The 15,927-nt window shown below is 46.7% G+C and overlaps 1 protein-coding gene across 7 annotated transcripts in view; it reads left to right on the top strand.

Annotated features, from left to right (window-relative positions):
• Pknox2 (PBX/knotted 1 homeobox 2) overlaps nucleotides 1-9,293 on the top strand; it is a 269,298-nt gene extending 260,005 nt beyond the window's left edge. For all 7 annotated transcript variants that reach the window (XM_017798628.1, XM_008834956.3, XM_008834965.3 and 4 more), the window contains 3 exons: nucleotides 4,874-4,950; nucleotides 5,749-5,927; nucleotides 7,106-9,293. In XM_017798628.1, the coding sequence (XP_017654117.1) occupies nucleotides 4,874-4,950; nucleotides 5,749-5,927; nucleotides 7,106-7,338 (489 nt within the window). In that variant the 3' untranslated portion in view covers nucleotides 7,339-9,293. The remainder of the gene's footprint in view (nucleotides 1-4,873; nucleotides 4,951-5,748; nucleotides 5,928-7,105) is intronic.
• The last annotated feature ends 6,634 nt before the right edge of the window (nucleotides 9,294-15,927 follow it).

Genomic DNA, 15,927 nt, shown 5'->3' with positions numbered 1-15,927 from the left:
AGAGAGAGAGAGAGAGAGAGAGAGAGAGAGGAGAGAGAGAGAAGAGAGAGAACCATCTTAACAGAGAAGAAACTCCATCACTAACTGTGCTCCTGCTGCTCCCATAAGGCTTCCTTGCTTCCAGGCTTAGTTATTTTGTCCCCCTTTTTATCTCTGAAATCAGGGTACATCCTGCATCAAAAGCATCTTAGATGTGATGCCTGTCATGTGTCATTTCAGGCCTCTAAACCTCCTGGCTGCCTCCCTCTGGGTCACAGGTCCTCCAGAGCAGGGCCAAGCCAACAGAGTAAAGGCTGAAAACAAGCACCTGCACAAGGCTGTCAGGAAGGAAAAGGCCAAGAAAGGCCCGGTGGGCCCCAGAGCAGTGCTGGGGAAGTTGGAGCAGGAGGCCCCTCACTGAGCCTGAGGGACTCAGACTCCCTAAGCAGAACACAGGCTCCAGTGACACCCACAACATCTAGAGTGGACTCCCTGGTGTCAGGTCCCTTTGTGACCTGGCTAGCCATGTGGCAGTATTGACATGGGCTAAGGAGGTGAAAGGGTGACTGGGTAGATTTTAATGAAGAAGTAGCCAGGGGCATAGAATCCAGCAGTGAATTAGTTTCTTTCTGACTAGAGCTCAGTCTTCAAACTGAAAGCTGTTTTGTGTCATTTGACCCAGAGGAACTTTAAAGGGAGGAGCTGGAAAGGAGTTTAGGTCATGCTTCAGGGAGACTTTTCTTTTTCTTTTTAATTTATTGTAACAGGGTCTCACTGTGTAGCCCTGGCTGGCCTAGAATTTGCTCTGTAGGCCAGACTGGCCTCGAGCTCACAGAGATCCACCTGTCTCTGCCTCCTAAGTACTAGGATTAATGGCATGTACCACCACACCCAACTCAAATAGGCTTCTTGATAGCAGCCACAGGGTCATGAAACACCTACTTAACACATATGCTGCAAGTCCCTTGTCTGGATATCTTGACTGTTCAACTGAAGGAGTCTGGAAGGCCTTGTTGCATCTATGAGTCAGTGTAGCACACTTGTCCTGTTGGCTCATTACATCACCCTCAAGTCCAAGAGGTGGATCCCTTTGCTACCTCTACATTAAGTGGAGAAAGCCAAGGATGAAAGACACAAAACAACAAAGCAGCCAAGGCCCCACAGCCACCAGCTGGTGGGGTAGGACTCCCATCCCTCTGGCTCTTCACCACCATGAAGTACTACCCAGTTGTGGAAGTCTTCAGACTGGCACTGAGAAGGACTTGGAATTTTCTGGTCTGTTCTTTACTTTTTCAAGGAAGAACTATCCACTTGGAGGGTGGTGCAGCCTGGGCCCTTCCTTCTACCTCCAAGGGAATTCCTCCAGCTCATGATCAGAGAGCAGCTTCCATGGCTCAGAAGCATACTCAGATCTCATTTCATTCCCCATCTTGTCCTTGGTTCCAAGCCTTTCCAGCTGTGCTAAAAGTAGCACTGACCCAAACCTGTCTGTCCAGAGCCAAGACTATTTTGATTCTGTCCTCAGGAATCATGTGGTCTAAGGCGTGTGCAAGCTGGACTGCCTCCATAGCCCTCAGCTGTGGTGCCAGGAATGTTCTGGCCCCCACACCTGTTCCCAAAGCTGGGCTAAGTGTCTCTACTCGCCCACAGCATCTGCCCTGTGCTTCTTCAGATGCTTCTCTGAGAGGAGGAGGTGGTGGAACCTGGTAGTGGGGACTGAGCAATCGAGTGTTGGGCAACAACTCTTACAGTGCTCTGCTAGATGGAAGCATGTTAATCCATGTTCCATGGTGGGCACTTCCCTCTGTGAGATCTTTAACAGTCGAAGACCTGCTCATTTGACTGGGTTAACTAAGTTGTGGTACAAGGTCCTACATAGGGCCTCATTTCTACTCTGCTTGAAATGACCTGGCTTTTCTTCAAAGCCCAGTTGATGCCCTAGGAAGCTCTAGGGAAACTTCCCCAACCATACCAGCCCTTGTTTCTCCTGTGACCCAAAGAGTGTTTGGTACAGACTTCCTTTAATAGAGGTAACACACACACACACACACACACACACACACACACACACACACACACACACCTTTCATCTCAGCTCTGAGCTCCTGACTTCAGGTATCTCTGACTTCTGGCACTCAGGAAGCAGCAGGTACCCAGTCTATGTAGACTAATTTCACAGCTCTGCTCAGAAAATGAGTCCACATAGTCCCTCTTGTGTCCATTGACTCATATACACCATTATTAGACATGACTTCCTTTGCCTATGATTGGTCTGGACACTGGAGAGATGACGTCTAATGAGTCTAGGTTCCTGCCCAATAGCAGCCCATAGCCTCCTGAGACATATGTTGCTATATCATGACTCTCTTGGCCTCAGAGAGCTTGGAAAGGTGTCCCTGAGGATTTAACCTATGACAGATTTTCAGAGCTGCTCAGAAGGGCCTGAAGCAGGAAGATGAGAAAAGCGGCTGCAGCGGTGGGACAGCGTTGCCGGGCATGAAGGCTGAAAGGTTGCCATATTTTGGTCATGTGGTTGACCCACATGTATCTGTGGATTATATACCCTGCAGATTGAATTAAGTGTGGATTGAAAACATTTGAAAAAAATTGTACTAACCACGTACAGATTTTTTTCTTAACGTCATTCCCTAAATAATATGGTATAACAACTATTTACACATCATTTACATTGAAGTACCATAAGTAATTTAGAGATGATTTACAGCACCCAGAGGGATATGGCCAGCACATATTTCCTTCCTCTAAGCTCCCGTAGTGCTCGGGGCCCAGCTATGTATAGAGTGTACAGACTGTATGTAAATATTGTACCATTTTATGGAAAGGGACTGGAGCATCCGCAGATATTACTATCCGTGGAGGTCCTGGAACCAATCTGCCATGGATAACAAGGGAAGACTCTATTTTGTTCACAGATCTGCTAGCTGTGGAGGGAGGCTGCTTGGCTCCTGTGAACAGGAAGATTGGAACCTTGTGAAGCAGGACAGAAGCACCACCAGGGGTCAGAACTCAGACTCCTTGCCTGTCCACTTCATAGGACCTGCCATCTCCCCTCCAGCCTCTCTCTGCTCCTTCCCAATTAACATGAAATTGGCTCCCGTAACACTAGTGTTCTTTCCTTCTTGTCAGACTCTTAATATTGTATGAACCACAAGTCCCAGCTGCCCTGGTATGACAGTCGGGGTCAGAGGTGTGAATTAAAACAACACATGGTCCCAGTTGCTTCAGTCGGGGGACCTGGAGGCCAACTGAAGAGGCTGCTTTCCTTTGTCACCACTAATGAGAGCACTTCCAAGGCAGCAACACTCCAACTCTACCCTCACTGAGCTTTAAACACTTTGCCCACATGGCCCCATCATCACAGTATAAAGAGTTACCTTTCACTGAGCTCTTTACAAGTATAATTTCATTTAATCATTACATGACTTTATAATGTCTCATTAAGTGACATGCCTGAGGTCTCACAGCTAGTCAAGATAGAGCCAGCTTGTGAGTCCTAATCTCTGGGACTTTAGAAAACCCAAGTATCTCTTTCTATTCAGCAACACAATCAGAAGAAATGATCCTTGTCTGAGAATGCTGGATGACTTGATCCTCCACCCCCGAAGCCCCCATGGCTCCTCTTGCTTCTAAAATGATTCTTTGGCCAATTTAGAGTCTCACAGTATCTACTGGGACTGTGCTGAGGCCTCAGAAAGTTCAAGAGGTGCAATGATTGAATGCTATATGGCTCACTATCCAATGGCCTCAGGACCGTCTTTCCTAGACTTTCCCTTTCTTCTTTCTTTTTTATATTTGTTTTTGTTTTTGCTTGTTTGTTAGGTTGTTTGGTTGGTTGGTTTTTGAGACAGGGTCTCTTGTAGCTCAGGTTGACCTTGGACTCTATTTGGTTGAGGATGACCTTGAACTCCTGATCCTCTTGCCTTTACCTCCTAAAGGCTGAGATTACAGATGCCCAGTCAGACTTTCCCATTCTTTAATGTCATTATTCCTTTCCTCTGAGCTTCCATAGTGTTCAGTGCCCAAACCACAGCATGCTGGCTTTGCCATTGCTTTCCTCCATCTGCAACCATTCGTGTGTGAAGGTAGTGGGGTACATTCTTAAGTGAACATTGCACTCCCCTGAAGCCTGGGAAGAATGAGAGCGAATATGTAATTGATGCCTGAGTGAATGAAGCATGCACAACTACAGGAGACATCTACCACAGGGCCTTCCACAGGGTCCCTGACTCAGTCTTACAAAGAAATGACTGAGCCACAGTCAGAAGGACTGACCACCCGAGTGGCAGGGGGCAGGTCACTGAGTTTCTTCATCTGTAAAGTGGGTAGCACACTAATCCACCGGACAGTCTTAGCTGTTGGCTTGATTAAATGATGTTAAATGCTTCTCAAAGGGTGAAGAGGTCTTATACCAAATATCATAGTATTTATCCTGTCTCCCAAGATGCCTGGTGTAAATCTGAATACATCGTGGATGTAAATAACAATAAATATAGGTTGCATTGGTTCATCCCACTTACCACCTTCTGAGGGCTTTTGAAGGACCAGTTTTGATCCTAGCACCAAAAACACCTGCCATCCTGAAGGATCACATGAGAAGCAAAGGAAAGTGCTTTGCAATCTACCAGTATTGAACTGACACTGGAAACCACCCTGGTCCCCCTTGTGAGGCTGGTTTTAAGGGAGCCTAAGGCATGGGGAATCTCTCTAAGGGCTAGGCCCATTGTCTTTGGAAAACAAATAACCTTTCCTTAGTTTTGGCTCCCAAGCCACTAGGGCTTCCTGGCCTTGAGTTGTGACCATGTCTTGGGCATGATCTCCAGGGAGATCTGTCCTCCATGTGCCCATTCCTCATTAGCCTTTCCTCTCATTTCAGCACCCCTACCCCACTGAGGATGAGAAGAGGCAGATTGCAGCCCAGACAAACCTCACTCTCCTGCAAGTAAACAACTGGTGAGTTAGCATCACTTGCCCACAGGCTGTCAGATCTAGGGGCACATGCTTGGCAAGGGAATGCATAGCAAGGAGAACAAATAGAATGCCCAGACCTGCCTCGGTCTCAGCCCAGCTGCCAGGTCAGTCCTCCCTTGGCTTCAACTGCGGCTTCTCAGCGCCCTCTGCTGGGAATTTTCATCTGGCACCTCCCTGGAAGTGTCTTGATCATAGAAAACCCAACCCTGCTAGAGAATCCAGGCCCACCTGCCCAGCAGAGACAGACGAAGGGCTTTGCATCCCTTACCAGAGCTACAACCAATGGTGGTTATATGGTCTACCCAACTCCATGTGAGCAAAACCCCGAAGAATTCTACAAAAGAAGGTGGGAAGGTGGAGGGAGAGATGTCATTCTGACCCCACAGGAACCTCAGTGTTCCCATTGTCTGTTTGCTTCTGGCTGGACTGTCAGAGCTCAGAGAGCCAGGTCTGGCTGGTTGGGGATGGATCTTAGAGCTGGGACCCTGATCTGAGTCCAAGTCAGAAGGCAGTTCCTGTGACCACAGCTTTTCCCTCCTCTGTTCAGTCATGGTGGATCTTGAGTAGAAAGTTCTGACTCTTTCTCATGTATTCTTCCCATGCTGCCTGTAGTCATCAAGAGACTTCAGGAACTCCTCAGTCCCAGAAAGCTTTTACCCCTAGATTGGAATATCTGTCTACTGACACTTTGGAGCAACTTAGCTTTCACACCTGCCTCATTCCCAACACCCAGGTGACCCAGAGAGTGACTAACCATTCTCCATCATCACCCCTGGACAGGTTCATCAACGCCCGGAGGCGCATCCTGCAGCCCATGCTTGATGCCAGCAACCCAGACCCTGCCCCCAAAGCCAAGAAGATCAAATCTCAGCACCGGCCCACCCAAAGATTCTGGCCCAATTCCATTGCCGCCGGGGTCCTGCAGCAGCAGGGGGGTGCCCCAGGGACAAACCCTGACGGTAAGACTGGGACTCATGGTGCTCTAGGTTGGGGCTGGTGGGGCTTCTGGAAAGCAAAGATCCAAGGGTTGACTGTTTCTTTACCCAGGGTCCCTGTCCCCATTTTATCACAGTGCTCATCCCTGCTGTTAAAGCCTTATTGGAGAGGGCATGTACAAATCATGTTTTTCTTTTTGTTTGTTTGTCTGGGATTGGTTGATTGAGACAGGATCTCCTGTAGTCTGGCCTCAAACATTCCATATAACTGAGTCTGGCCTTGAACTTCTATCCTTCTGTCTCTGCTTTCCTAGTGCTTGGATTATAGTCATGTGCCTCAACACCCAGCTTTTGTATAAATTTTAACAAACCAAAAGCAAGCTTACAAAGGAGTAGAAAGGAGCTGGTGGTCCTCTGAGTCAGTGATGGCTTGGCAGAGTCTCCTCACTCATCACACTCCTGGGTTGCTCAACACACTGTCTGCTCAGCTCTCCAAAGGCAAGGCCATCTATAAATACCAAAGCAAGCAGCTGGCTTGTAAACAGAGGCCAGAAGCTTTGTTCTCCTAGTTTCTCCATCACACCCTCCATATATGCTCTTCAAATTGCCAGTTGCCTGGTACACAATGAATAATTCAATCAGCCAGACATTTCTGAGCTTGATATGTGAGGACCACTGTGTGGGCGGTAAGGTGGAGACACCCATGTGCACACACATCTTTGTGCATATGGCTTTGCACAGGTTCCTATGTGATGGGTCACCATCTGGTGAGTTATATTAGGAATAAATAGACATGGTGCAGGACAAGCTTTCAAGAGAATCTCAAGTCTGTCATCACTCACACAGCACCTTCAGCTCATGACTTAACTGTCTGAGATTCAGTTCATCCTCTTCAGAATGGAGACCAGGACTCCTGCCTTATAGAGCTGTTGGAAAGTCAAAAAGCATTCCCTGTACTTATATGGAGGAGTCTAAGAACATAGTCACCTGGAGTGCTGTTGCCTGGGATGGGGCAGGGAAAAGCTGAAGAGCGGATAGATGAAAGGCTTCATGCCAAGGGATTGTCTCATTGAGAGTTCTGTGCCCCTAAAAATAAGGACCTGCCATCCCGTGAGCCAGCCCATCCACCCTGCCCATCACTAAGGTTGCAGGACCTGACCAATAGCCCCTGCATGTCCTCACCTTTGCTCTCTCCCATGCAGGTTCCATCAACTTGGACAACCTGCAGTCCCTGTCCTCAGACAATGCCACCATGGCCATGCAGCAGGCCATGATGGCTGCACACGATGACTCATTGGATGGGACCGAAGAAGAGGATGAGGATGAGATGGAAGAGGAGGAGGAAGAAGAGGAAGAGTTGGAGGAGGAGGCCGATGAGCTGCAGACAACGAATGTCAGCGACTTGGGCTTGGAACACAGTGACTCCCTGGAATAGTCAGGCAGCCCAGATGGCACTGGTCACTGAGCAGGAAAGGAGTGTCATCAGGAGGGTTCAGGGTGGGGGGGAGGGGATATGGGCAGCACCAAGAAAGTTGGGCCCGAGCTTCCCCAAATTGTAGCTTGAAGAAATGCAAAGGAGACACCCTGCTCCTTCTCAACCACCAAGCTTCAGTGAACACCCAGCCCCCGACCCTCAGACTGCAGAGCACTCCATTTGCTGGGGCCAGTCAAGCAGCCTGTGAAGAAAGACAGAGTGAGAACTGGACTCACCAAACACCCAAGGACAGGTGGCACCCATGGCCCCACATGGAAAAGGACTTGCATTGTTTACAAGCCCTGTACTGCGAGGTAGACAGGTGCTGTTTGCAGAGTAGACCTTTGTCAAGGGACAGATTTGGGAGGGAAGGGGGAGGCAAAGGGGTCTAAGATCTTCCCCCAGGAGGATCTGAGTTCCCTTGAAAGACACTCAAGAGCAGGAGGGAGCCCAAAAGCATAACCAGTGGCCAGAGGAGGGGTAAGGCCTGGGGCAGCAGCAAATCTGCAGATCAGAGAGGGACCTGGTCTCCATAGGGCTCTAACTTGCCCCACCAGGGCCCTGTCTCTGGGCACAGCAGCTATGGACTTGGGAGATGGGAAGGAAGCCAGATGGGACTCCTTCTTCTCTTGGAAATACATTGTCAGTGGGTCCAACCTGTAGGAGGTTAATGAGGAATCTCTCCATCTGGGTCAACTAGGACCAAGGAAGTAGCAGAACCTGGATCAGGAGCCATATTAAGATGACTTTGGGGATCACAGCAGTCCCTAGGTAGTCACGTTAGAGCTCCTGTAACAAGAGAACTATGGCATCTTACCCTAGATGGTCTGCCCTCAGATGGAGTTCCTCAGATGTTCCAGCTCCTCTGGAGACCTTTAGAGAGGTGGGGCTGAGATGTCTTCCTACACCACAGCCCCCCGCCCATGGTATCCCTCTGCTCCCAGGCTGACAGCATCAGTCTTCAGCCTCCCTTCTTCATTCTATCCTTCAGAGAAGGCAGAAGAAACATTGAGAAGAGGCATTAGCCCAGTGGGAAGCCAGGGTTTGATGAAAATGCTGCATCTCTTCCCTTAGTACCCGAAATGGCAGGGGAATGGCAGCTGAGGGCTGATCTGCACACCACCACCGTTCTCATTGCTGGAGGAAATGGGGCTCCTGGGAGGAGGCTTTCCACCATCTACCCTAACTCAGACTCTCCAAGCCCAACTTGGAGGGCCCATAATTGGCACCCACTCCTTCTGTCGCCTCCCACCCTATGGCTATGAATGGCAGGACTGATCACATGTGTTTTTTACTTTGGGTTTAATTTGATGGATGTGCAGTTTCATTTGTCAATTGTGCATTAGCCATCTTCCTCAGTGGCAGGATGTGAGTGGCTACATGGTTCAACTGGAGGGGACCCTCAGGGCCCTCTGGGCTCCCCCCCCTCACCTAGTTGGAGTGGAACAAAAGAATAGTCTCTTTTCTGAGGTCTCCCAGAAATGAATGTATTTCTCCCCCAAAAGAGCTGATATTTAATGTTTTACTAGGGATTTTTGAGAAACAAATAACCTTATTTATAATCTGGGTGATCCAATCATTTTTTACTCCCTTTTGGTGTCGTGGGTAGAAGAAAGGGGAGCTTTTGACGTGAGACTTTTGCAACACGCAGTGGGATAAAAGCATTTCCTCTTCTGGTTCATTGTTCTTGTTAAAATACACACATGCACACATAACTTTTTCCACTCAACACCGTGACAAGCATCCCACCCAGCACAGACATGCGTGCATACATGTGAGTGTGCACATATGCCCACATCTCTTCCTCCCTGTCCCTTCCACCTGCCTAATGTTATGCAACCTCCTTCCGATGTATCCACCAAACCAGTACTGAATGTGGCTGCGAAGTTTTCAGTAAACCTTATCACCTATCGCAATTCTGGTGCGCAATTCTCTCTTCCTATGGCTGTCCTAGAGGTCTCTTATGGCTTCAGTGGGACTCTGAGTCAGACAGAATTTGAAGGTCCATTATCTTCTCCATTGAAATGATTGCCCTCAGAAAAGGACAAAGTAGAGGGTTTTCAGAGTTACCTCAGCCTGTCTGGAGAGGAAGATAATCAACTTTGGTGCATCTACCCTATGTATGTCTAAGTGAGAACTTAGAGAAGGCGGAGGTAGACTCTTCACTGCCCTCTCCTGACAGTTTCTCTCCACTGCAGTGGACACCTGACAAGGTTCTCTACCTCCCTCAAAGGCTTTTGTATTTCCCATCTCCAGCCTAGGTCTTCATCATCTAAGCTGGTGCCACCTTGCCCGCATATGCCCACCTTTCCCTGTCCCACAGGTTAAAAAAAAGTCCTGGGACTTGGAAGGAGATGCAACCCAGGCTGCAACTTTGACAACAGGACTATGTCCAGGGTTGGGGCCTTCCCCAGGAGTCTTCACTACACTCCCTAGAGCCAGGCCAAGGAGGAGGAAGGAGTGGTCACCCAGGCAAATGAGTCTCAGTAGCTGAGGGAGGTTCCCTGGGTTACTGTTCTCACAGAGCCCAACACTGCCATCACCTGGATAGAATTCTGCAAACTAGCAGAACTGTCTCTGTAGGAAAATCAGAAAGGTCAAGACCTTCCAGAACTGGGAAGACTTGGAGCCAACCATGGCGATGCACACGTGTTAACCTAACCCTCCTCGGGGAGATAGAGGCAGGATCCAGTTTGAGGGAGCCTAGGATATATGAGACCTATCTAAAAAAATAAAGAATAAAACATAAAGAGTATTGGGAAGACTGCACTATCTTTTAAAGCAGTGGTTTCCAAGCAACACAATGTCAAAAGACAGAGCTGCCAAGAGGGTGGAGAGATGGCTAAGCAGTAGACTGCACTATCTTTTAAAGCAGTGGTTTCCAAGCAACACAATGTCAAAAGACAGAGCTGCCAAGAGGGTGGAGAGATGGCTAAGCAGTTAGGATCTCTTGCTGTTTTTGCAGAGGACCCAGTTTGGTTCCAAGCACCCATATGAGGCAGTCCATGACAGCCTGTAACTCCAATTCCAGGGAATCTTATGCCTTCTTCTGGCCTCCAAGGCATTAACAAATAAAATTTTAAAAAATGACACACTGCCAAGAAAAATTTCATAACCAAATTAGTCCAATATTCTTAGCTAAAATATATATTATACTTTGCTAGTATAATGCACATTACTGTACTCAAAGCTCTGAAAATCCCACAGGAAAAACACCTTGTTCTGTTTTAACTGGTCCCCAGATAAATTTGTTGCTATGTTTGCTCTTCTCTCAAGTCGTAACTATTAATGATTCTGCAAAACACATAGTAGGAAATCTATTCTAAAGAGATTACAGACTGGCTTTCCCCAACCTCTCCTCCCCTCCTGTTTTTCTATCTAGCCCTGCCATCTTTTCAACCATACTGCCAACTAAAAAGGGGTTTTCTAAATGGTTTGAGATATGGGTGGTTGTGTTCTAAGGAGGCAGCAAGCTCTTTCCCTGCATGACCCAAATGCTACTAAATCCAAAGAGATGATGTACCCATGGTAATGGCAGAGATGGGATATTGGGGGAGGGATGGGTAGATTTCTTTAACCCCAGATGAAATTCTGATACCACAGCCCAAGAAACTGTTCAGTCTGGCTTCTGCTCCTGACTCCCAGTCCATTTGGAAAGATCTTTCAGGCTTACATATCCTACCCATGGAAGCCGATGGCCTAAGTGACTTGTCTTTGATCTAGAAGTCCCTCTACTGCCTTACATTGGTCAGATGAAGGCAATGGCCTGCCGCCTGCTCAGTCTTCATCCTAATGAGGCCTCTGTTGATTTGTTGAAGTCCCATTCTGTCCCAGTCTCTGTTCTACTCACCAAGGACACAACTATGGCCAATGAAGCTCTTATCTCCAGAGAGTTTGCATTCTAGGCGAAGACTAGGGCACCCCTGTAATTCTTAGAGCTATAATCTGATCATTCTGGGATACTGATCTCTAACTTTACCACTCAAAGTTGCAAACAAGAGATACTTAGATTTAAGTGTGATATTACTGTAACATTTAGCTGCCAGACATGTTTTTGCTTGGATCAGATGTTGTTTTTTTAAGATTTTTGTACCAACATTTAGAAGTTAGAAGACTGCACATTTAAATGAATTGTATTTCTGGTCTCCCCTGAGTCAGGCAGCCAGGCAATCTAGGACCTACACTCCTGTGTGCCCATGAGTGGAGTGGTAGGATAATGGCTACCCCTGAGGCTTACTCTCTAAGCTATGACATCCCCCATTCCTGTGGTGGCCCAATACTGAGGCTGAAGGTCAGCTATAACAAACCTAGGGCTGTCCTTATGTGGTTGGTTGGTTGGTTATGCATTCTCCTAATTTTTCTTCTTCTCCCCTATATCTAGGTGCTTGGAATATTTTGTTTCATAGTATTGGAGATTGAACCTATGACCTTGAGCAACTCCTTTTGTATTTTTTTTTTAAATTTTAAGACAACATATCACTAACTTGTCTAGGCTGACTTTGAACTTGCTCCGTAGCATAGTTAGTCCTTGAACTTGTGATCTTCCTACCTCACCCTCCTGGATGGCTGGAATTATAGGTTTATGCCATTAGGCATGAATTATTTGTTTTTATTCAGGAGTGTTCTAGTTTGCTTCCTGTTGCTGTGACAAAACATTGGCCAAAACAACTTGGGAGTATTGCAGACATGACTCAGTGGTTAAGAGCACTTGCTGCTCTTGAAGAAAACCCGTTTGGTTCCCAGCATTCACATGGCAGCTCACAACTGTCTGTAACTCCAGTTCTAGGGGATTTGGTGCCCTCTTATGGCATCTGTGGACACTGCACACACATGGTATGCCTTTACACATGCAGGCAAAACACTTCTACCCTTAAGATAAAAATAAATAAAATAAAAAAAAAACCCCAAACAAAACAAAACAAAACAAAAAAACTTTAAAAAAAGCAACTTGGGAGCCAGGCATGGTGGTGCACACCTTTAATTCCAGCACTTGGGAGGTAGAGGCAGGTAGATCACTGAGATCAAGGCCAGCCTAGTCTACATAGTGAGTTCCAAGCTAGCTGGGACTATAAGCAACAAAAAAGGAGTCTATTTCATCATATAGGTTGTAGTCTGTCACTGAGGGAAGCAAAGACAGGAGCTCAAAACAGGAACCTGGAGGCAGGGACTGAAGCAGAGACCATGGAGGAAGGCTGCTTACTGGCTTGCTTTCATGGCTAGCTCAGCAACCTTTCTTATACAGCCCAGGCCCACCTGCCTAGGAGTAGCACTGCCCACAGTGGGCTGGGCTCTCCTACATCAGTTAGCAATCAAGTAAATCCACCACAGACATGCCAGCAGGAGGAAATTCCTCATCTGAAGTTCCTTCTTCCCAGGTGACTTCAATTTGTGTCAAGTCAACAAAAAACCTAACCAGTACTGGGGGGTGTCTTCTTATATAGCATAAGGTGACCTGAAACTAGCATGTATGCCAAGCTGACCTCAAATTCACTATGTAGTACAGACAACCTTGGACTCTTCATCCTCCAACCTCAGCTTCTGAGTGTTGAGATTATAGGTGTGCACTACTATGCAAGGCTAAATAGTTGTTTTTAAGAAGGGAAGTATTTCTCTAAACCCATTTCTCTATCAAGAATGAGAAAGCAAGGGGGCTGGAAAGATGGCTCAACCCTTAAGATCACTTGCTGCTCTTCCAGAAGACCATGGTTTGGTTCCCAGCACACACATGGTAGCTTACAACCACCTGTAACCCTGGTTCCAGATGCCATCTTCTGGCCTCCATGAGCACTGCACAGATGCCATACAAATATGTAGGAAAAAACCCTCATACACATAAATTACAAATAAATCTTTTTAAAAAAAGAATGAGAAAGCAAGATAATCTAAGATGACTCTGCCTTGTAAACAAAACATTAGAGAGAACATATTCATGGAAATGCAACAAGTTCTCCCTTTCTTGCACTGTGTACCCATGTCTCATACTCACCCTCACTCATGTGTCACCTGCCTACCTGGCCTTGAGAAGTAATCATGAACCTTTAAAACTACCAGGGGTGCTTTTTATATCTTCAGATTAAACCCTACTACCAGTGTTTCCTCAGAAGCACTGCTCATAGAAATAATTTTCAGGGAACAGTGAGATGGTTCAGTGAGTAAAAGCATTTTTCACCAAGCCAGGTGACCTGAGTTTCATTCCTAGGACTCACTATGGTGGAAAGAGAGAGCTGACTCTCCCAAGTTGTCCTCTTATCTCCATATACACGCCAAGGCATGCAGAGAGAGAGAGAGAGAGAGAGAGAGAGAGAGAGAGAGAGAGAGAGAGAGAGAGAAATAGAATATAATTTTAAAAATAGAATCAATTTCAGAGCTGGACATATGGCACACACCTGTAATCCAAGCACCTAGGAAGTAGAGGCAGGCAGATGGAGACTGTGAGACCAGTTTGGGCTACATAAGAAAGTCTAAGAAAGAGAACAGAAAGGGAGGAAGGGAAGAAAGGAGAGGAGAGGAGAAGTGGAGGAGAAGACAGGAGAGAACTTTTCAGTTGCCTTTGAAGTTCCTTACTTTATAGCTCCCCCTTCTAACTTCCTTTTTCTATGTAGACTACAACCTCTAGCCAGTTTTCCATTCAATAAGCTTTCATCAATGCTACTATGTGCCCAGCATCAATCTAGGGTCAAAGTTATTTTACCTTTGCAGGACATCACAGGCAGGGGATTAAGTACCAAGGCCCACAGAGAATGCTGAGGGCATCATGCTGTGTGCATCTCAGCCTCTTATTTCCATCCCACGGATGAGGCAGGTTTTATTATACCACTTTCAAGTGTATCTTATACTTTTATATTTCTGAGCCTCTCTCTGGGCCAATCTCATTTAGCCCCTTTGCAAATTAAATGCATCTCATTAAATTGAACCCATTTAGGACAATGCCCTTCAGGTGTGTGCATCTTTGTACGTCTTTCATTTTAAGACAAGTGTTTGATTTATTTTCATCTCATTACACTCTTTAAAATTATGTGCATCTCATTACACTCAGCACACTGAGATGACTTATTTCAGGTGTAGACATTACACCCAGTATTACCAGGCAAGAATGTGATTTTTTTTCATTTCATTACAAACCTTACAATTTATGTGCATCTCATTACAATCAGCCATTTAAGACAATTCCCTTCAGTTGTGTGGATCTCATTATACCTTTTCATTTTCTGATTTTTTTCCCGTGTTATTTATTCAGAGAACTCACTTCAGGTGTGTGTGTATCTCATCTGCACACGTTATTCAAGTGAATGTCTGAGTGGTTGTTTAAGTCATTGTATCGTAAAATGTTTATAATATCAAACTCCATTAAGGCCAGATCTATCCTCCCATGTGCCTCCTATGACTCCTTTGGACAGATAGGGCTGGGTTCCTTTAGATTTGGACAAGACTCTTTCCTCAAGTGCACACTGAAGGGACAGATGGTGTCTTTTCCCTACGGTTGATATCCATGAAACTGTAGTCAGTAGATATTGGTTCAACAGGTCTCAATTCCTTCTGGGGAAGTTGCTGGGCCACCCACCCTTGCTAGGGAACTGAAATTGACACGGTGACCCAGCTCCCAACAGTCAGAGGACCACACACTTCTTGCTGCATCTGCCTGTCTGTCTACCTATTATCTGTCTCTCTAATTACTGAGAATGGAACACGGGACTCCGTCTCTAGGCAAGTGCTCTACCACTGAGCTACACCCCCAGTCCATGCTGTCCTATTGACTGGATGGTATGTGTATCCATATGGGGACACCTGTTGGAAGGAGGCGAAATAGCTTTAATCCTCTTGTCATGGAATCTTCCAAGCTCACTCAAGACCTAATGACTTTTTGTCTCTCTCCTCCAACTCCATCCCAGAGATTCTCAGTTGGGGTCACCTTAGAATTGCTGAGCAGGACTTTTAGAATTGCATGTGCCCAGCTTACTAAATAAAAATCTTCCAGTCAGACCAGTAGGTAGGTGCATTTTCAATAGCACCTCAGAGATTCTTAGCTCCTGAGCTTTACTCACAAAAGGATCCTCAGTGTAGTCACTCAGAGGTGAAACTGGATGCATCCAAGCACTCCCTAGCTTGCATTTACATCTTAACAGGAGTCCATGTCCAGAGTCAAAAAACAAAACATTCTCCACTCCCCAGAAGGGCCCAGTGAGCCAGTGAACCCAGCTCACCAATGGCATACAGAAATCTCAGCCCTGAAGTCTAAACATTGTCTCTCCTCCTCTCACACTGCCCATTGCTTTCAGAGCCAAATAGCCAGATTGCTACACAGAGACATCACATCCCTCCAACTCCACCCCAGATCTGAGGTCCACCTACAGACTTCCCTACGGACTCTGCGCTCATGTGCTACAGGGGAGCTGACCCGCAGGAAATCTGCAGGCCATTCTCTGTAGCATGAATTCATTCTCAGGTTGCCACCTGTTCTGATGCCAACACTCGAGCAGCATCCATGAGACTCCAGGCGGCTTTGTGTGCTTCCTCTTTTGTCACTCCACCTGTCTCCTTGCCAGTGAAAAT

The sequence above is a fragment of the Nannospalax galili genome, unplaced genomic scaffold, assembly GCF_000622305.1.
Source record: "Nannospalax galili isolate Female #2095 unplaced genomic scaffold, S.galili_v1.0 scaffold690, whole genome shotgun sequence".
Lineage (NCBI taxonomy): Eukaryota > Metazoa > Chordata > Mammalia > Rodentia > Spalacidae > Nannospalax > Nannospalax galili.
Note: the sequence above shows the minus strand (reverse complement) of the source record. Positions and strands in the feature narration are given on the sequence as shown.